At 40.0% G+C, this 23,337-nt stretch overlaps 1 protein-coding gene across 2 annotated transcripts in view; it reads left to right on the top strand.

The window, feature by feature from the left end:
• The window catches only part of LOC145343063 (guanine nucleotide-binding protein G(q) subunit alpha-like), a 221,774-nt gene extending 199,148 nt beyond the window's left edge, over window positions 1-22,626 (top strand). For both annotated transcript variants that reach the window (XM_080188879.1, XM_080188880.1), the window contains one exon: window positions 18,848-22,626. In XM_080188879.1, coding sequence (XP_080045005.1) covers window positions 18,848-19,038 — 191 coding nt within the window. In that variant the 3' untranslated portion in view covers window positions 19,039-22,626. The remainder of the gene's footprint in view (window positions 1-18,847) is intronic.
• Window positions 22,627-23,337: the final 711 nt, after the last annotated feature.

The raw sequence follows: 23,337 nt of genomic DNA on the forward strand, positions 1-23,337 counted from the left end.
ACCCCCTGATTCATTGAAGAATGCAGGAAGGAGAGCCAAGAGCAACAGCATTCATACCTAAAAATGAGATGTTGACCTGGTGAAGCTACAACACAGTACAGCTTGTATACCTTATAATTTCAGGTGATGCTACTGGCCAAGTCAGGTCTCAGGGTGGTACCTATCGTGATAGTTCCTAACTTAATTTTTGTTTGGACACTGAACAGAGTCACAGAAATCAGCTGATGAACTTTTAACAAAAAAAAGTTTTGAAACAAGAAATTGAACTATATTACACTACTTCACCTGCAACCAAATCTTTACAGGTACATACAGATTTGTAAAGGTAACACAAGTCACAAAATTATCTCATTCTTAATATTCACAGTCAGTGAATATAATGTAAACCAATAGGCAATCTGTGGTCAGATGCACCATATTCTGAAACCAAGTGACAGCAGTGGTACAGTGGTTAGCACTGCTCCTTCACAGCACCAGGGACCTGGGTTCAATTCTGGCCTCAAGTAACTACCTGTGTGGACTTCGCATGCGCACGCGTGCACACATGCCCTGCACCCCCCTCCCTCCCATATATCTGCACGAGTTTCCTCTGGGTGCTCCAGTTTCCTCCAAAAACTAAAGAAATGTGGGATTGTTGATTGACCATGATAAATTGCCCCTTAATGTCAGGGGGATCAGGAGGGTAAATACATGAGGTTGTGGGGATAGGACAGCACCTAGATGAGATTGTTGTCAGTGCAGGCTCAATGGCCGCCTTCTGCACTGTAGATTCTATGCTTTCCAAAGCAATGTATATGGATTCCTTATCAATGCACCCAGCTTATCAGTCTGTGAGCCAATTGGTCTCTCTCAAATTCTGTCTTTCTCAAAGAACTCATATTGAATTTCTTCCCAAACAATGCTTTCAGTCAGACATCTTCAACAACAATCCACCTCCAGGGTTTCAACCTCTTTTATGATGTTCCTCTCCCCTGGATCGCCATAAACATTTAAGTTTTGCTCTCCGCACACACTATCAGATAGTTAACCATGCCAGCAGAACAGTACTGCTTCACAGACTCGAGTAAGGAGTCACCAACGTTTGGCTGTCTCCTCTGATGTGGCTTCTCACAAGCCTACTTTGCCTTGATTCTGTTGTATGCAGCTGTCCTTGTTTAATTCAGAGTCTTTTTCTCTGCTCCTTTCACTTCACTGGACAGGACCTTGTTCATATTTCCAGTTCTTGTTCCTCAACTTGTGTTGCCCTGAATTTTTTTTGTCTCACTCCTTGGTTTCTGGGATCTTCTGTTCTTTTGGAAAACCTGTTTTCTGCAATTGCCTCTCTTGTCCAGCAGAAGCTGGCACATGTTTCTAACTGAACTAAAACTGCTTTCTGTTTCTTCCTGTATCTGTAGATTTCCTGTTGTGAGGTAACAGCCCAGTTTCTCTACTTCGTATTTAACTTCCCTAAACAACTTCAAGTTGTAAAACCTCATCAAAATTTGCAGATATACAAACAACACCAGAAATGCCATCACCATTCTAAATGAAACTAAACCTGGGTTTCACCTTTTTATATAGAAAATATAAATTATCATAGTCATACAGTGCAGAAGACCAAATTCTGTTGGAAATGGTGGGGTGGACAATTAAATGGCTAACTGGAGGAGGAGGAGGTTCCACAAATGTCACTATCCTCAATGGTGGAGGTGCCCAAACATCAGTGCTTGCAACTACCTTCAGTGATGAGGGCCACCTGGGTGATTAATCTTGGCCTAGAAACATGGAGCAGGAATAGCCCACTTAACCACTTGAGTCTGCTCCATCATTTAACTAAAATTATGACTGATCTTCTACCTTAATGCTATCTTCCTGCACTAATTCTGTATTGTTTGATGCCGTTGGTATCTAGAAATTTAGTGACCTCTACTTTGAACATTCTCAATGATTTGAGAATTGCAAAGATGTAGCAACGTCTGACTGAAGAGATACTCTGCCCTGCCTTAAATGGTCTACCTAACTGCTTATTCTGACCGTGTCCCTTGGTTCTTGGTTATGAACAAGGATACTAAAGTTCATTTGGACATTAACACATCCCAGTCTTTCCCCATTTTAAAAAAAAGACTATTTTTGTTTTCCTACCAAAGTGGATAATTTCACATTTTTCCACATTATATTCCATCAGCTGTGCTATTGTCTGTTCACTTAGCCTATCCGAATCTCCTTAAAGTCTCTTTGCATTCCCCTAATAAATCACATTTCCACCTAGTTTTGTCATCAGCGAACTTAGAAATATTACATTTGGTGCTCACATCCAAATTATTGATAAAGATTGCGAATAGCTGGGGCCCAAACAGTGATCCTTGTGGCACTCCATTAATCACAGCCTGCCAACCTGAACATGATTCTTTTATCCCTACATCCTGTTCTCTATCTGTTAACCAGCTCTCAATGCATGCCAGTATATTATCCCCAGGTCCGGGATAATATTCTAATTTTGTTTACTAAATTGTGCAGAACCTTATTTGAAAACCTTCTGAAAATCCAAATAAAATACATCCACTGGTTCTTCCTCATCTATCCTGCTTGCAACATCCTCAAAAAAAACTCCAACATGATATCGCTTTCATAAATCCATGTTGACTCTGTCCAATTCAAAAATTACTTTTTAAGCGCCCAATTATCACACTCTTCTAGCATTATCCCTGCTGCAGATGTCAGGCTAATAGGTCTGTAGTTCCCTGCTTCTTTTTTCCTTTGCCCCCCCACCCTTTCTAAAAATAATGCGGCCACCACCCAATTCAAAGGCACCATTCCAGAATCTGTAGAAATTTGAAGGATGACCATCAATACATCCTCTATCTCTAGCTACTTCTTTCAACATGTTGGGATTTAGATTATTAGGTCCCGGAAATAAATCAGTTTTTATACCCATTCATTCTCCAGTACTACTTTTTTAATCATTTATTTCAGATTCTTAATCTCATTAGATCCTTGGCTCCCCAGTTTTTCAGGGAGGCTTTTTGTATCATCATCCTGAAGACAGACACAAGGTACTTGTTTTGTTTCTCCACCATTTTCTTTTTTCGATTATAAATTCCCCATTCTATAATGGGCCCACATTTGTCTTTACTAATCTTTTCCTTTTCACATGCCTGTTAAAGCTTTTTTTAGTCCATTTTTATTTTCCTTGCTAACTCACTTGCGTATTTTCTTCCTTTGTTAATTTTTTGGTTCTCCTTTGAATTCTAAACTGTTTACATCCTGCCAATCTTCAAGCTTACTACTTTTTTGGCAACTTTTGCAAAGGCCTCTTCCTTTGAAGTAAAACAATCTAACTTCTCAATAACCACAGTTGTATCACTTATCCTGTTGGTTTTTTGTGCCTTAAAGGAATGTAATTTTTTTTTTTGCAAACAATGTATTAATTATTTAATTACCAGCCACTGCCTGTCTGTCATTAATGTGATTTCCCATTCTACTTCAGCCAACCTGCCCCTCAAATGTTCATAATTTCATTTGCTTAGACAAAAGACCATAGTTTCAGATTAAACTATATCACTTTCAAATTTAATGTAAAATTCTTTCATGTTAAAGATAAACAGCACAAGAGCAGGCCCTTCGGCTCACCAAGCCTGCGCCAACACATGACTCCTAAAGTCCTTTGGCCTCTTCGCGGTCCATATTCTTCTATTCCCTGCCGACTCCTTTATACTTTGAAATGCTTCTTCAACATTGCTATTGTATCTGCTTCTACTGCCTCCCCAGCAGCTCTTTCTAGGCACTTACTGTCCTCTTTATGGGCGCAACAGCTCAGTGACTATCACTGCTAGCTGTGCAGATACATGGATTTGGGCCTGTGTCTGTGGGAGTTTGCGGATTCTCCCTGTGGTTGCATGGGTTTCCTGTGGGCGCTCCGGTTTCCTCCCACACCCGAAAGATGTGCTCTTAGGCTGATTGGTATACCAAATTGACACTATTCTCCCCTGAATCTGGCTAAATCAAGGGTTCCACTCACACACAGGGCAGGGCAGGGTAGGTGTAGGAGGATGCGGCGGCGTGGCCTCGTTGGGCCAAAGGGCCTGTTTCCCATGCTGGGTTGTTCTTTGTTCTCTGTGTAAAAAAAAAAGACTTGCCTCTTTCATTTTCTCTCCTTTAACCTTTCCCCTTTTTGTCCCATGGTAATTGACATTTCTACCCTGGGGGGAAAAAAATTCTGACTATCCATTCTATCCATGCCTGTCATAATTTTGTAAACTTCTATCAAGTTGCTCCTCAGCCTTTGACTTTCAAATGAACACAAATCAAGTTTGTCCAATTTCTCCTCATAGCTAATCCCTCCAAATCAGATACTGTTCCCTAAAGTAAAGTAAAAGTAAAGTTTGTTTACTTGTCACAAGTAAGGCTTACATTAACACTGCAATGAAGTTACTGTGAAATTCCCTTGGTCGCCACAGTCTGGTGCCTGTTCAGGTCAAAGCACCTAACCAGCATGCCTTTCAGAATGTGGAAGGCACCCGGAGGAAACCCATGTAGACACGGGGAGAATGTACAAACTCCACACAGACAGTGACCCAAGCCAGGAATCGAATCCTGGCCTGGCACTGTGCTACTACTGAATCCCAGGGTTCTTTACAATGAGATTATTAATTAGTAATTTCTCATTTCATAATACCAGATCCAAAGTAGCCTGATTGCTGCTTGGTTCCTCAACATACTGTTGCAGAAAATCAATGCATGTATGTTCCAGGAATTCATCGTCCTCAGCATTTATGCTAATTAGGTTTACTCAGCCCATATATAGATATGAAGCTTCCTGTGATTACTGTATTATCCTTGCGGTAAGTGCCTTACATTACTACTACTATTTGGTGGCTTATAGACAGTTCCTACCAAAGTTTGCTGCGTCTTGCTGTAAATCCACCCAAACTGATTCTACATTTTAATATTTCAATTTAAGATCCTCTCTCACAATTACACTGATCCCATCCTTTGTTAACAGTGCAGCACCACCTTCATTTCCTTTTTGCCTATCTTTCCAAAATGCCAGATACCCTTGAACTTTCAGTTCCCAATCTTCTTCATGCTGCAGCCAGGTCTCTACAATGGCAATAAGGTCATATTTGCTTATTTCTGTTTGTGCTGTCAGTTTATCTACCTAATTGTGAATGCTGTGTGCAGTCTGATAGAGTGCCTTTAATTCTGTCATATTTTTGCAATCCTTAGCCTTAACTGGCACACTAATATGTTTGCAGGCTCTGTTCCTGTCTGCCACACTGATAACCATTTGCCTTATTGCTGTCTTGCTCTCTTACCTTCTCTCTCTCTCTTTCTCTCACACTCTCTCTTTTGTTTATCACATCTTTCCCCACACCCACTATTTAGTTTAAAGTCTTCTCTACTACCGTAGTTACACGACTCCACAGAACACTAGTCCCAGCATGGTTCAGGTGAAGACCATTACAGATATACAGCTCCATTTTCTCAATACTAATGCCAGTGCCTTAGGATCAAAATCCATTCTCTCACATCAATTTTTGAGGCATGCGCTTAACTGTCTAGCCCTATTTACCCTAGGCCAATTTCTTTTTTATTCTATTAATTTGTGAGACATGGGCATCGCTGGTAGGCTGGCCAGCAATTATTGCCCTTAAGAAGATGGTGGTGAGCTCCCTCCTTGAATCGCTGCAGTCTGTGTTCTATAGGTTGACCCACAATGCAGTTAGGGAGGGAATTCCAGGATTTTGACCCAGTGACTGTGAAGAAACTGCAATATATTTCCAAATCAGGATGGTGGGTGGCTTGGAGGGGAATTTGCAGGTGGTGTTCCCATTTATCTGCTGCCCTTATCCTTCTAGATGGAAGTGATCGTGGGTTTGGAAGGTGCTGCAGTGCATCTTGTAGATAGGACACACTGCTGCAACTGAGCGTCGGTGGTGGAGGGATTGAATGTTTGTAGATGTGGCGCCAGTCAAGTGGGCTGCTTTATCCTGGATGGTGTCAGGCTTCTTGAATATTGTTATATATTGTATCCATCCAGGCAACTGGGGAGTATTCCATCACACTCCTGACTTGTGCCTTATAGGTAGTGGATAGACTCTGGGGAGTCAGGAGGTGAGTTATTCACCACAGTATTCCTAGCCTCTGACCTCCTGTAGCCATTGTGTTTATGTGATGAGTCCAGTTGAGTTTCTGGTCAATGGTAACCCCAAGGATGTTGGCAGTGGGGGATTCAATGATGGTTACGCCATTGAATGTTAAGGGGTGGTGGTTAGAGCATCTCTTATTGGTGATGGTCATTGCCTGGTATTTGTGTGGCGCAAATGCTATTTACCACTTGCCAGTCGAAGCCTGGATATTGCCCAGATCTTGTTGCATTTGAACATGGACTGCTTCAGTATCTGAGGAGTTGCAAATGGTGCTGAACATTGTGCAATCATCAGTGAACATCCCCACTTATGACCTTATGATGGAGGGAAGGTTATTTGATGAAGCAGCCTAGGATGTTACTCTGAAGGACTCTTGTAGAGATATCCTGGAGCTGAGGTGATTGACCCTCCATAACCACAACCATCTTCCTATGTACCAGGTATGACTTCAACTAGCAGAGAATTTGGCCCCAATACCCATTGATTCCAGTTTTACTAGGGCTCCTTGATGCCAGCTCGGTTGAATGCAGCCTCGGTGTCAAGGGCTGTCGCTGTCTCCTCACCTCTAGAATTGAGCTCTTTTGCCCATGTTTGAACGAAAGCTGCAATGAGGTCAATAGTTGAGTGAACCTGGCGAAACTCAAATTGGGCGTCACTGAGCAGGTTATTGCTGAGCAGATGCTGCTTGATAGCACTGTTGATGACCCCTTCCATTACTTTACTGATGATCGAGATGGGCGGTAATTGGCCAAGTTGAATTTGTCCTGCTTTTTCTGTACAGGACATACTTGGGCAATTTTCCACATTGTTGGGTAGATGCCAGTACTGTAATTGTATTGGGAGACCTTGGCTAGGGGAGCGGCAAGTTCTGGAGCACAAGTCTTCAGTACTGTTGCCGGAATGTTATCAGGGCTCATTGCCTTTGCAGTATCCAGTGCCTCCAGCCGCTTCTTGATATCACATGGAGTGAACCGAATTGACTGGAGACTGGCATTTGAGATGCTGGGGACCAGTGGAAGAGGCCAAGATAAATCATCCATTCGACACTTCTGTATGAAGATTGCTGCAAACAAGTCAGCCTTATCTTTTACACTGATATACTGGGCTGCTCATCATTGAGGATGGGGATATTTGTGGAGCTGCCTCCTCTCCAGTGAGTTGTTTATTTAATTGTCCATCACCACTCTCGACTGGATGTGGAAGAACTGCACAGCTTAGATCTGATCCGTAGGTTCTGGAATCACTTAGCTCTATCACCTTGCTGTTTTTGCCATTTGCCATTTGGCTTGCAAGTAGTCCTGTTTGGTAGCTTCACCAGGCTGATGCCTCATTCTTGGGTGTGTCTGTGCTGGTCCTGGCATGTCTGTCTGCACACTCCATTGAACCAGGGTTGATGGTAATGGGTGAGTGGAGGATATTTTGGGCCATGAGGTTGCAGATTGTGCTGGAGTACAATTCCGCTGCTGTTGATGGCCCACAGAGCCTCAAGTCCCAGTCTTGAGTTGCTAGATCTCTTCAAAGTCTGTCCCACTTAGCACGGTGATAGTGTCACACAACACGATGGAGGTTATTCTCAGTGTGAAGGTGGGATTTTGTCTCCACAAGGACTGTGTGGTGGTCACTCTTACCAATACTGTCATGGACAGATAACATCTGCAACCAGCAGATTAGTAAGTATGAGGTCAAGTATGTTATTTCCTCTTGTTGGATCCTTCACCATCTGCTGCAGACCCAGTCTAGCAGTTATATCCTTTAAGGCTTGATCAGAAGTGCTGCTGCTGAGCCATTCTTGGCGGTAGAATTGAAATCCCCCATCATTTTGCACCCTTGCCACCCTCAATGCTGGAGGAATATTGACTCATCGGCCGAAGGAGGACATGCATGGTAACAAGTAAGAGGTTTCCTTGCTCATGTTTAACCTGAAGCCATGAGACTTCATGAAGTCCAGAGTCAATGTCAAGGACCTCCAGAGCGATTCCCTCCCAACTGTATACCACTGATCTGCCATCTCTGCTGGGTCTGTCCTGCCGGTGGATCAGTTCATATCCAGAGATGGTAATGGTGGTGTCTGGGGTGTTAACTGTAAGATACTATTCCGTAAAAATGACTATGTCAGGCTGTTGCTTGACTAGTCTGTGAGGCTGCTCTCCCAATTTTTGCCCGCAGATGTTAGTGAGGTAGACTTTGCAGGGTCAACAGGGCTGTTTGCTTTGTCATTGTCTTTTCCAGTGCCTAGGTCGATGCCAGGTAGCCAATCCAGTTTCATTTCTTTGAGACTTTGTAGGGATTGATACAACTGAATGGCTTGCTGGGCCATTTCAGAGGGCAGTTAAGAGTTACTCTGGCTCTGGAGTCACATGTAGGCCAGACCAGGTAAGGACGGCAGATTTTCTTCCCTAAAGGACATTAGTGACATGAAGCTTTTTCATGATCATCAACAGACTCTTAATTTCAGATACTTTTTATTGAATTCAAATTCCATCATCTGCCGTGGGAGGATTCAAACCCAGGTCCTCAGAACATTATCTGGGTTTCTGGATTAATAATCCGGCGATAATACCACTAGGTGATTGCCTCCCCTCTAAATTATGGAATATTTCCTTTGGATTATTACCATTCAGTTTCTGTGTTTTAATTTAGCCCTTTGCTTGCCTATATTCTTGAAACAGAAGTCCCTTCCTAGTCCTAATTATGTTGTTGATACCTATGTGGATCATGGGCACTGACAATATTCTGGCAATAGGTCTGGAAGATTTGTGCTCCAGAACTAGCTTTGCCCCAACCAAACTGATCCATAACAACTACATCACTGGCATCTATCCAGCAGTGTGGAAAATTGCCCAGGTATGTCCTGTGCATAAGAAGCAGAACAAATCCAATCCAATCCAATCATCGGTGCTATCAAGTCACATTACTTAACAATAGGCTACCTGCTGATGCTCAGTTTGGGTTCCTCCAGGGTCACTCATCTCCTAACCTCTTTACAGCCTTGGTCCAGACATAGGCATAAGAGCTGAAGTCAAGAGGTAGGGTGAAAGTGATTGCCCTTCACATCAAGGCAGTATTTGACCAAGTGTGGCAACAAGGAGTCCTAGCAAAACAGGAAACTGAGAATTGGGGAGAAAACATTCCATTGGTTGGAGTCATACTTGGCACAAAGGAAGTTGGTTCTGTTTGTTGGATGGGGTGGCACAGTGGTTAGCACTGCTGTCTCAGTGCCAGTAACCAAGATTTAGTTTTGGCCTTGGGTCACTGTCTGTATGGAGTTTGCACCTTCCAGGTGGGTTTCCTCCAGGTGCTCCTGTTTCTCCCGCACTCCAAAGATAGGTTGATTGGCCATGATAAATTGCCCCTTAGTGTCAGGGTAAATTAGCAGGGTAATTTTGGGGGGGCTAAGGAGATAGGGCCTGGGTGTGATTGTTGTTGGTGCAGGCTGTATGGGCAGAATGGTCTCTTTCTGCACTGTAGGGATTCTGTAATTCTATTGTGTCAATCATTTGAGCTCTGGGGCATCGTTGCAGCAATTCCTCAGAATGGTGTACTAGACCCAACTGTGTTCAGCTGCTTCATCACCTGGCCTTCCCTCCATCACAACATTAAAAGTGGAGATTTGTAGAAACTCTTACTATCTCTATATTTTTTAGGTAGCTTTCTGTTATCCTCTAAGTCATTCGTTGCTGAGTTCTATTATCTGTCTTTTGACCTATGATTGATCTTTATGGACTCGTACAACTCTTTCAATTTGATGCTATCTTTAACTTTAGTTACAATAGATGCCACATCCTTCTCAGTGACTCTTTCTTTCTCAGTGGAATCTATCTTTGTTATGAATTTTGGAATATCTTCTTACAAGTCTGCCATTATTTCTCAGCTGTCCTGCTTTTTAACCTATTTTCCCAGTTCCCTTCAGCTAACTCTGTCCTCATGTCTTTGCAATTGCCTTTATTAAGTTTAAGACACGAGTCTTAACGAAACCTCTCACCCGCAAACTGAATATGAAATTCTATCATGTTATGATGACAGTTGCCTAGAGGCACTTTTACTATGTGATTGTTATGTAATCTTGGGCCATAACTTCCAGTAAAGTGGCAACTGAGTCATGTTGCCATTCCGCTCAAAAATACTTAGCTTGAAATTAAGGTGATCCTCTCTCGCCTGACCTTTTGACTTGGGGCAGGTGAGATCTGGGTAATGCAGTATGTCCCCAGGAACTATAGCATCGCAGGTAGGGAAGCCACATCCCCTTTTTATAGCATTGGATGCAGTAAAATAGGTAAGTGTAAAAGTTCAGTGAGTAAAGATTCTTGACAAGATGGTTGCGGAGAATGATGTGTGATTTATAGTTGGCGGGAGTGAGGTTGTGGGTGCGGGGTCCCTTTTGGCACATAAGTTTTGAGGGATAGGGCATCGTGGAAGGGAGACATGGAACTATGCAATAGGTTTCGAAAGCTAGAATTGATCTGATTCCTGTCCATTTCTTGGCAACTATTAATGTTAGGCAGTTGGAACCATCAAAAATGTTCATATGGTTGCAAGTGGAGAGTAATTGCCCACGGGACGTGTGTATTTCTCTAGCAATTGCCCACGGGACGTGTGTATTTCTCTAGCAATTGCCATGTGAACCTTATCTGGGAGCTTATTTGACCTATCTCCTGACTACAACACCCTGGAGCATGTTTATTGCATGTTTCCATGTTTAAAGTGACCTGCTTCCTAGTTGAGTCTAGAATATACTGCTCTGTGAAATTGTTCTGAGTATGCTTAATTAACTCGTCTTCCAAGTTACCTTAGCCAATCTGATTCATCCCATCTATATGAAGATTAAAATCACCCATGATTATTGCTTACAAGCTTCCATTATCTCTTCCCCAATACGCTGCGCTACAATGTAGTGACCGTTATGAGCCCTTAAACTACTCCCACAAATTACTTCTTACCATTGCTATCACATCTCCAGAAATGCTTCAGTGATCATACTTTTGTCCTGCCTGTCCAATTTTCACATTCATACAAAGTTGTTGACTATACGTAGCATTTCAGTATTCTATTTAACATCAATTTAATTATATATTTGGACAAAAATATGTGCAAATTGTGTTGTTTACTGTTTAAATTTGCGTTGTTAGAAGCCCTTGTAAATGTTTTACTGATAAGGACCTGAATTGATTTTTTTTTTAACCACTGGCTTTGTCACAAAGGTTTTTGTAATTAAATTGTCACAGTAAGCCACGTTGGTAAATTACCTTTTGTAATAAGAGAAGTAAAGCTAATTTTCATAACTACGTTTTGCCATCAGATCTTTTCAACAAAATATTATAGATATATAAAAATATTTGAATCCTAATGAATGGTAAGTTTGCAACTGCACTAAAGAAGTTGATACATTTTCAGTACCAGGAATAAAGGCCTGGTCTAATTGTAGACTTGAATTTAGTAGGAATAACTTAACAGTGAAAGAAAATAAGATCTGCAGAAAGTATACTTTTTAGATGTACTGCTGTGAAAATGGAAAGCAAACCAGATGAAATTACCCTGCAGATGGCAGTAATGCACTGAAAAAGTGACACAGTTGTACAGATGTACAGAACTGGAAAATGGCACAATTGGAATTCTGCACAAACGTCTAGCTCTTTTTGTAATCGGTGAGAAGAAAGAGAGAATCTTGACGAACATACCAGTGCAGCATTGAGAAAGTTCTGCATTGTCAGAGCTGCTGTCTTTTGGGCGAGATGTCTGAGGCCCCATCAATCTTTTCAGTTAGGTATTAAAGTTTCTATTGTATGATTCAGAGAGCTGAGAACTTATCTAACATTCCTTCCTCAATCAAGTTCACCAAAAACTAGAGTTAATGTAGTAGCAACGAGTTCAATTATGATCAGATTTTTATCATTTATGTAAGGGTTATTCAGCATGAGCCACATAATGCATGCTTTTAAAATCAGGCAATAACAAATGAGAAATATTTCATCATAAAGCCATTTAAATGTCGGGGAACTTTTTCGAATAAAATTATATACTGATGACAAAACATTTCCCTTAAAAGGAAATTAACCCGTATCTCAGCCCTAAAGCAACAACTGCTGTAAAATCTAAAATCCATTATAAAGCATTCCCAAAGTAATAGTTCCAAAGAAAGTCACAGGTAATTTCATTGTTGCATGGCTTCACTTCATACCACCACTTCTTCTATAGGTGGTTAGTTTTTTTTATATAATGTTGAGATTACATTTCCCCTGGTGGTTCACTGTTTTGTTATCAGACCTCTGTTGTTGATGACTGATTAGATACGTCAGCTTCTATTATTGTGTATAACCAGATTATTAGATATTTTCTTGTGCCACTGAGTTCTTTAAAAACTTTTCCATCATCAAGCACTGCATTGTAGGACCATAGTTGCACTTGCATCATAGAGTCATTGCGGCATAGAAGGAACCATTTGGCCTGCCAAGTCCATACCAGCTCTCTGTGGAGCAGTCCAGTCAGTCCAATTCCCCTTCTCTATCCTCATAACCTTACATGTTTGTTTCTTTCAAAGGAAAAGAGCTGGAGTTGGGGGTGACTACCCTTGATATCAAGGCAGCATTGACTGACCTGTGACATCAAGAAGTTGTAGCTTTCTGTGGGAAAACACTTCACTAGTTAGAGCCAAGAGTAAGATAGCTGTGGTTGTTGGAGATCAATTGTCTTAGTCCCAAGACATTGCTGCAAAAGTTTCTCAGAATAGTATTCTCGATCCAGTCACATTCAGCTGCTCTATTTGTCCTCCTCCCCCCTCTTTTCTATCTCTCTCTTGCTTACCGCCCCCCCACCAATATTATAAGGTCAAAAGTATGGATGTTTGCTGATAATTACAGTGTTCAGCATCATTTGTGACCCTTCAGATACTGAATGGTAAGACATGGACAACGTAAGTAGAAAGTAACATTTGTGACACACAAGTGCCAGGCAATGACCATTTCCAACAAGAGAGGATCTTAACCATCTCATCTTGACATTGAGTGACATTATCAATGCTGAATGTTACTTTACTTCAGCTGTATATCAAATAGATAATTTATGGGGTTTTTTGTTACACTATTTTACTTCAAACACATGTTTTTAACCATATCCGTCTGTGGTTGACACACAATTAACTCACTCTGTCACATGGTCACATACTTGTTCACTGCTTGTGTATTTTGGGGCAACTCTCTGGCACCAATAATGTCCCTACAGCAAAGCACTAGAAGGGTTCACAAGGATTTCTATGACCTGGGGACAAACTTTTCCATTCTGCCTGCCATGGGAATCATAGTGGGCAAAGGACAGACCATGGAAAGGTCTGTTGATCTCGTGTGGAATTTTCCAGTTTTGAGGCAAGTACAGTTGGAAAATCCTGCCCCTGGTCTTTAAAATGTGGCTTCCGCATTGGTGTTTAATAATGTTTGACAATTATTGCAAACAGCTATATTTATGAGGTTTCAAATGGTTGTTGTGGTTTCTTTAATTTTAGTGTTAAGCTATTAATTGTGATAAAGTAGGAATAAATTTGAACTGGGGGAAGACAAATTTTGCAGGAGTGAGAAGGGATTTGGCTGCGATGGACTGGACAGCATTGATAGAGGATCAATTAGTGGGAAGCACTAAAAAGTGAAATCCTAACTACAAAGTAAACATGTCCCCTCAAATGAGTGATACTGCCAAATATAGAAACCCCACCCTCCGATTATCTAGAAGAACACAGGGGAAGATTAAACAGAAAGTGTATGATACAAAGAACTGAGCACTGCAGATAGTCTAGATGAATATAGGAAGTAAAAAAAACTAAAAAAATCAAAGAGAGGGCATTCAAAAAAAAAGCAAAAACCCAAAAATATTTTACCAATATATTAATGGTAAAAGGTTAGTTACGGCAAAAGTGGGACCTATCAGAAATGAAGCAGGGAACGTGTGTGTAGATGCAGAGACTGTGGGAAGGGTTTTAAAATAATATTTTGTCTCCATGTTTACAAAGAAAAAGGATGATGCACATTTAGTGGTCTGAGGAACACTGAGCTATTGGATGGGATAATAGAAAGAGCGAGGACATACTTGAAGGGTTGGAATCTTTGCAAGTTGATAAATCATCAGTGGCAGATGGACTGTTTCTGAAGATGATCAGGGAGGAGATAGCAGTTGCTTTAAGGATGATTTTCCGATCCTCACTAGATACAGGGGAGGGACCAGAGGGCTGGAGAAAATGCAAACATAATTTGATTGTTTAACAAGGGATCAAAGAAAATGTTAAACAATTATAGGCCAGTTAGTCTTACATCAGTAGTGGGCAAATTAGTAGCCTCAGTCATGAGAGATAGGATTAACTGTCACATAAAAGGGCATGGACTTGTCTGTGATAGCACGGATTTGTTAAAAGAAGTCTTGCCTCTCCAACTTGATTGAATTCATAACAACATAATAAGAATATAAGAAATAGGAGCAGGAGTAGGCCATCTAGCCCTTCGAGCCTGCCCCGCCATTCAATAAGATCATGGCTGATCTGTCGCTGCTCAGTTCCACTTTCCCGCCCTCTCCCCATAACCCTTAATCCCCTCTCTTATCAAAAACCCATCAACCCGCGTCTTAAAAATATTTAGCGAGGCAGCCTCCACCACTTCAACGGGCAGAGAATTCCAGAGATTCACCACCCTTTGAGTGAAGAAGTTCCTCCTCAACTCCGTTCTAAACCGCTCCCCCTCCCCCCCCCCCCCCCCCCCCCCCTTTATCTTGAGGCTGTGCCCCCTAGTCCTACTGTCCTTTCTGAGCAGGAAGAGTCTCTCCACCTCTATCCTATCCATCCCATTCATCATCTTATACGTCTCAATGAGATCTCCCCTCATTCTTCTAAACTCTAACGAGTACAAGGCCAGTTTATTCAGCCTCTCCTCATAGCTTAACCCCCTCAACTCCGGTATCAGCCTAGTAAACCTCCTCTGCACTCCCTCCAAGGCCAAAATATCTTTGCGCAGGTGCGGCGCCCAAAACTGCACACAGTACTCCAGCTGCGGCCTCACCAATGCCCTATACAGCTGCAGCAAGACCTCCCTACTTTTATATTCAATCCTCCTCGCTATGAAGGCCAGCATCCCATTCGCCTTCCTGACCACCTGCTGCACTTGCAAGCTGGGTTTTTGCGACTCATGCACAAGGACCCCGAGGTCCCTCTGCACCGTCGCCTGCTGCAGTTTTTCGCCCCGTAAGTAATAGTCCTTCCTACCATTCGTCCTACCAAAGTGGACCACCTCACACTTGCCAACATTAAATTCCATTTGCCATTTCCTGGCCCATTCGCCCAGCCTATCTAGATCCTTCTGCAGACTCTCCACACCCTCCGCACAATTTGCCGTTCCCCCAATCTTGGTGTCATCAGCAAATTTCGACACCCTACACTCAGTTCCCTCCTCCAGATCATCTATATAAATGGTAAAAAGCTGAGGCCCCAGCACCGACCCCTGGGGCACTCCACTAGTCACCATCCGCCAATCCGAATAGCACCCGTTGACCCCCACTCTCTGCCTCCTATTTGACAACCAATCCTCTATCCACGCTAACACCCTACCCCCAACTCCATGTCCCTCGACCTTCTGCAATAACCTCTTGTGAGGTACTTTGTCAAACTTGAGGAAGTGACAAGGGTTGATGGAGGTAGTGACGAGAAGAATTGATGGAAGTGGCACAGTGGATGTTGTGTACATGGATTTTAGCAAGGCGTTTGACAGGGTCAAAAAAGTAAAAAATTCATGGGCTGGAGGGTAATGTGGCTGGATCGAAAATTGACTTAGTAAGCGGAAACAAAAGGTATGGTCAATGGATACCCTTCTGAGTGGAAAGTTGTTTCAAGTGGTGTTCCACAATGCTTGGTGTCTTGCTGTTTGTACAATATTTAATGATTTGGACATGAATTTGGGGGACACAATTGGAAAATTTTCAGATGACACAATGAGTGAATAGTGGACATTGTAGAGGATAGATGTAACCTACTCAATGATATAGACTAGTGAGTAGTAAAGTAGCTGATGTATTTTACCATGAGAAGTGTGAGGTAATGTATTTATGGAGGTCAAACAGTTATAAAGAATGCACAATAAATGGGAATAAATTAACAAGGATAAATGAAGTGAGACATGTTGGTGGACAAGTATACAGGTCCCTAAAGGCAGCAGCTCAAGTAGACAAAGTTGTAACGAAGGTATGCGGAATACCCTCCTCCTTCGTTGGCAAAGGTATAGAATATAAAAGTAATGATATAAATCTTAAAATTGTATAAAACACTGGTGAGGCCACAACGGGAGCATTATGTGCAGTTCTGGTCACCATGTTATAGGAAGGAAATAATTACTCTGGAGAGAGTGCAGAAAAGATTTACAAGAGTGTTGCTAGGGCTCAAAGTATAGTTATGAGGAGAGATTTATAGTTTGGGTTGTTTTTCTTGGAACAAAGAAGGCTAACTTGATAGATGTGTACAAAATTGAAGGGAAGAGAGAGAGTGCACAGGATAAAATTATTTCTCTTGGCAGAAAATTGTAGAACCAGGGAGCATAGATTCAAGATAAGTGGCAGTAGATATAGAGGGGGCATATGGAAAGACATTTTGACACAGGGTGATAGGTGTCTGGAATTTACTGCCTGAGTTGGTGATGGAGTCAGAGACTCTAAACTCTTTTAAAAAACACTTGGATCTGCACCTTAAGTGTTTTAAGCAACAAGGCTATGGACAGTGTAGGAAGTTGGGATTAGAAAATGTGGACCAAATGGCCTTTTTTTGTGCTATGTTCTACAGTTTGTAATAAATGGTACTTATCACAACAAAGCCACATTTCACATGCATTTCTATAATTTCATTAGTGGTTCACTGATTTTGACAAAAGAAAAATGATTTTTTTGGGAAGAAAAGGGGAATGTCTGCTCTTAAATTTTCTAGAGAATGACAATGTTGAGATATAGATATATGTCCAGTTATGCACCTGAACTCAGGAGTTCAGAAACTTCGCAATTCTTACGTTTCCCTTTATCATGGTAAGCCAGTGTGCCATTGTGTTTGGGATTTTTTTAAATAAATGAATGTGCCAGGAATTGCCAGAACTGAACTCAAAAAACCTGTTTTTTTTTCTGTTGTGGCATGTGGGTGACCCTGGCTAGGTCAGCCTTTATTGTCCATCCCTAATTGCACTTGAGTAAATGATGGTAAACTGCCTTTTTGAACCATGCAGTCCATATGTTGTAAGAACTGAAACAGTTACAACAATTTGGCCATGCTTTGATAATATAATGACCTGATTATCAGTATATTCCTACTCCGTGATTCTTGTTTTTGTCAACAATGGGCAAATAAGTGTCAGAAAACACAGGCATGTTATTAGATCATTGTTCAAGAAATTATTTCTATTTCAGAAGTTAGGCAGTGAGTTAAAATTGTTATGACATCTATTCCTATCCATATCTGTAGTAAATGACACCCTGAAATGCTGCTTGGAACAAATTGTTTGCATTCTAACTGGAGATTACAATCAGAGTCAACAGTCAATCATAGGTGATATTTCCATATTCAAAAATGGCTGGAAGAGTCAATGTATTCATTTGTTTCCTGGTATTATGGATTTATAGAATGTTGCCACATTTCTTAAAAGTTTCCAAACATCTATTGTACAATGTGTTGTTATTTGCATACCTAAGAGTTCCAAAAAAGGCAACATAATGGAACATCAGTGCATAGAACCACAGCTCCCCGCCCCCAAGCCTCAAATCCCTATTGCAGATATCATCAAACCGAGGAAACAATTCATCACTAGCCTTTCATAATCATGAATGTATCTATCTGTTACCTTTTCAGCTCTAATGAAAAAAGGCTAAACTCCTCAACTCTCCCTGCAAAATTGTAACTCTTCATACTTGCTAACATCCTGATGCTTCAATATTGCATTGTTCCCATTGTTTTTATATCCTGTTTCTAATGTACAATTCCACCATTACCTCCTTTTTTTTATTCTATGCCTCCTAGATATTTTCCATTTTCCTTTCTGGTCTTATTAATGATCCATTAATCTATAATCTTTGATAGAGTTGGTTAAGATTGAGGGAAATGTTGGATAGAATGTTCAAAACCATTGGATCTAAAATATCCCTTTAGACCAAAGGAACTGGCAAATAGGATTTTGGTTTCATATTTCATCCAAAGGATGGCACCCTTTACATTCCAACATTCACTTGGTATTGTAATGAGTTCTCATCCTAGATTACATATTCTCATCAGCATGTATTGTCGCTGAAAACGTGAATTGCATTATAAATTGAATTATCTAGTAGAATACTTTAAGGGTGACTTTGTAGAAGATTTAATATTTTACCTACCATGTGTAAAAACACTCACATTAAAATCTCTTATTGTGAATTTGGAAAAATAAGCAGTATGCTTAGCTTTGATAAAACCAAAATGCTGCAGATGCTCGAATCACAAACAAAAATAGAGGCAATATTTTGAGTCAAGATGACCCTTCGTCATCTAGACTTGAAGCATTGGCTCTATTCTCTTCCCACAGATGCTGTCAGATCTGCTGAGATTTTCCAGCATTTCTGTTTATGCTTAGTTTTGAATTGGCTGTAATTGTAGTGAATCAACAACTATTATAACACTTCTATATGGAGACATTAAGACTGAGGGTCATGTCATTAACCAACTGTGCTATCTCAAATTATCTCATTAACAGGACCACAGCGAGATGCACAAGCAGCAAGAGAGTTTATTTTGAAGATGTTTGTGGACCTGAATCCAGATAGTGACAAAATTATCTACTCTCACTTCACATGTGCCACAGACACAGAGAATATACGGTTTGTCTTTGCTGCTGTCAAGGACACTATCCTACAATTAAACCTGAAGGAATATAACCTGGTCTAGTTTATTAACTGACTTGGTGGAAAAAATAAGAGCAACTGTATTATCTGTGAAAATAATTTGCATAATGCTAATTTATTGCCATTCTGGACTCTGTGCGCTTCCACAGAGTTTTAGTAAATATTATGATTTTATTTAACAAAAATGGGGCAAAAGATGCTGACACACCTTTGCAGCACTAGTCCACTTTTTAGGCAAAACTTTGTGAGTTCATGTAAAATGCTCAATTTTCACTGTAAATTCCGATTTCAGCACTTGGAGGGTTGGGTTTTTTTGCTTCTCTAAGCACATCCCTTCCTTTTCTTCTCCCCAAAGGAATATTTGAGGTACAATGACCCTTTTTGTGATCTGTTCCTCTTGATGCTCTATGGTACACAGTAAAAATGGTAATGTTTTTGGCAGGAACCAAACTGCCACTGGTATAATTATAGTATTTTTTTCTGATAGATGAGAAGTATTGGTACTGCGATTTTTAAATTATTGATAGATATAATTTAAACATCAAGTTTCATACTAAACAATCTGTCTTCATCTTAAGCTATAAAGATGGGAGCTCTTAAAGCAATAGCTGATTGCTCATCTGTAAATTTTGCCACACTTGGATTCCCAAAAACATGGATAGCTGTAGGTACATACACTATTGAAAATGTTGTGTACTTGTAAAACAGTATATGGGGTTCAATTTCTATTTATTATGTGCCACTCTATTGCTATTACTAGACTTGTTTTACTGAAATATGCCAAACGAAATGTTATGTACACTACATTTGCTGATTTTTGAAATCTCTGCTTGGGTCTTTTTTCTTAGAACTGTAGCTGGAGACATCATTGACATACATACTTTGCACCAGTGTAATTTTTAAATGTTACTTTTTGGGCTTTTAGTGAGGAAAGTTTTAATATTGCCACTCATGGCATTTGTTTCACTATTTTTGAATTTTTAATGTATAAAAATTGCTTTATTCAAATGCCTAAAATCATGTGGCTCATATCACAGTAACTGCACTTGAGCAGAAGATGAATGGTAAGCAAATAACATTGCAGTATCGGCTCCTAGGTTCTTCTAAAAACAGTTTTGTTGGACACATGCCAAAACAAGTGAGGGAAAAAAAAACTGGTGCTCTTCCACATTGTGTAATATTTGCCATTAGCTGTGTATTATTCTTTAACATTGGCTGATCAGTGTCCATGACCAATTTTGTATCTTAACTTTTTTACACATATGTTAAAAAGGTACTGTAATCATGTTTTGATAAAATCTTGCCAGATCCTTAATTTTAAACCAGAATGGTTTTCTTTGCCATAACATCCTGGAAAATGAACCTGTATCATTACTTTCATTCTAATGAGACATGCTTTTCAAAATCTGAGTCCTGGGCTTTGGTGACTGTTTAAAGAGCAGAAATTTGAATGGATGCCACCATGTTCCTTTAACTAGCTAGCTTTCAGGGGTTTTTTTTGCTCTTTGAGCTGATAACACAGAGATTATAGATAGGTCAGTTAGCTAATTTAAAATTATCTGTACTGTCCATTGTCAAAGGTGGGATGTCTTTGTGCATGGTTTTCTGCTTCAAAAGAGTAGCTTTTGTTTCTATGGAGTACCAAAGTTAATGGTCAGTGATTGTCTCCCTTAATTCCTGCACCTCCACCAAACATGCATTTGTGCTGTCATAAACAAAAACTATAATTTGTAAAACCTGGCTGTAGGCATAGTGTAATTATTAATGCTGTAATCATTGTGTGAATACGTATATATATTATATATATGTGCACACACGCGCGCACACATCCATATTGGCTTTGTGATAATTTTGGCAGATTGAATGTGCTGTATTGATAATATGTATCTATGTAATTGTATTGTAAGTCTTATAGCTAATTCGCATTTTGAATAATGTTATTTACTTTTTTTTACAAAAAGCGAATGTAAATTTTTGGCAATTTATTTCTCAGCTAGGGATCTAAAAAAAAGTCATTTTGAAAGTCAAAATAATTATCAGAGTGTGGTAGTTTAATTGATGTACATCTCCACATGGGTTTCTGATCAAAGAATTCTTTTTGATAAACTCTAAGTCCCTCCTTTCTCTCCCAGAAAGTACACATACAAATTTTAATCAAATGACTCAGCCCATGAAGCAGACAAGGCTTCAGTATTTTCTCTCACGGTTGTGTGTGAAAGAAAGCAACTTGCCATGGAGCAATCTGTCTGAAATTAAGATGAGTTTTAAAAAAACAAGGATTGTATTCTGGGGAATGCCATATGCCAAATTCTTGCAACAGTAGTGTTTTTGATGGGGTTGGTCAGAATATACAGAATGTGTGTATTACCAGTAAATACATCTGAAATTTGTCTTTTGCCTTATGGTGATGGAGTCAAGAACTTTGTGCCTCAAAATTGAAGCCTGAGACAAAAGGTGGTCTCTTGACTTGCTGAAACACCTGTGCTGGGTGTCAGAATTGAAAATTAGATGTCAGCTTTTAAGCTATTGGTAATGCACCAGAGGGACCAATGCAGTGTCATTAATTTCTATGAAAGGATAAAGACATTATTTATACTGTTGATCTAAAGTAAGCCAAATCAAGTAGCTACTTACCATTTACAAATTTAAGTCACCAACTGCAAATAAATAACTAAAGTTAGGCATGCTGGAAGTCAAGGTATAAGGAAGACCAGCAGCTTAGTCTACAAATGTAACATGTATGTTTTCCTAATTAACTGGCGTATGTACATACGTGGTTGCCGGAATTCTACCGCTCCGCCTGCCATGGAAGCGGAGCGGGTTAGAGGCAGACAATGGGAAGGTCCGTTGACCTTGTGCAGGATTTTCCAATCTCGGATCAAGCTAGGCCATAAAATTGCACCCACAGTATGTTAATTTGGCCTTCATTTTTTTTAAAACTGCTCTGTCAATTGGTCTTTCTAGAATTTCAGCATGTTGGCACTTCCAGAGGAGAAATAACCTTAAGTTAAATGTTTTCATTGTAAATTGTGAATGGTATTATGGCTGCCAAATCAATTCTGTTCATGATGTAGAATTGAAGAAATCTAAATCACAGTATAGTAAAAACATTGTGCACCATGGGAAATTTCTTGTAGTGCCAGATTCTTTTAAATGCTCTGGTAGGACTTGTATATTTAATTCCTGTTAGATAATTTTAACATGCAATATTTAAAAAAAATCATATTTGCTGTTTTTAAATTGTTACTTAAATGCATGTATTGTCATTGTTTGGGGAGGGGAAATAGTTTTTGGAAAAAACTAACATTGTATATTAATGCCCCAAATGATCTTGCTGGTTACAAATATAGTATTTTTTGGCCATAATTTTGTACTGGTTTCATTTGATGTCTCCTGGTTGTATTTTTCTTCTAAACTGCTTTTCATGATACTGTACCTGGAATTAAATTTTATTCCACTGATTTTTGTCTTCACTTAAAAAATCATGTTATCCAGTATTTTTTCAGCACGTGAAATTAATAATTGTCCATTAGACACTCATGGGAGACAGTTGAACAGTATCAATGTAGTAGCACAAAACAGACTTGTCCCTTGTCATGGATTGTATGTTCAATAAAATGGATACTTTGAATTTTTAGTGCTCCACATATTCATTCTAATATTGGTATTTTACGAACTATTGCTGTTAAAATTGGGCCTTTATCCTGATAAGTGCAAGACAAAAAGCTTCAGCAACATGTTTCTCCTTTTTAGCAATCATCATCTTACATTCAATTTAAACAAGTTGGAATCCATCATTTGTAATTGTATGCAAGTATTTAAAGTTGGCATACAACCTCTTTGACTCCTCAGTTACTTACCATGCACATGAGTTTCATTGATCATGCTGTGTGAAAGAATGCAAATGAGGTCACAAGAATAATGTCCATGCCAAAGAAAAATGGAGTGCCAGTTATGAACTTGGATAGGTTCTTGAGGGTGCAGTGGAGGCAGATTTGATCATGGTTTTCAAAGGGAGTTGGATAATTATCTGAAGAGAGAATTTACAAGATGATGGAGAAAAGATGGGTATATTGGGACTAGCTGAGTTGTTCTTGTGGTGGGCTGGCACAGACGGGCAAAACGATGGCCTCCTGTGCTTGTAACCATTCTATAATTGTCAGACTTGGTTGAATTATCTTATTAAGTTAATGCTTCTTATCTGTCATTTGCTAATGTTGTAGGAATGGTCCAGCCAAGCAACTTGCTCTCACCACTGGAGTATGTACATCTTAGCTTGAAATAAAAACAGAAAATGCTGGAAATACTCAACAAGTTTGGTAGCATTTTTTAAAATTAATTT

This window comes from Carcharhinus amblyrhynchos, chromosome 5 (assembly GCF_965287045.1).
Source record: "Carcharhinus amblyrhynchos chromosome 5, sCarAmb.v2.hapA, whole genome shotgun sequence".
NCBI classification, from domain to species: domain Eukaryota; kingdom Metazoa; phylum Chordata; class Chondrichthyes; order Carcharhiniformes; family Carcharhinidae; genus Carcharhinus; species Carcharhinus amblyrhynchos.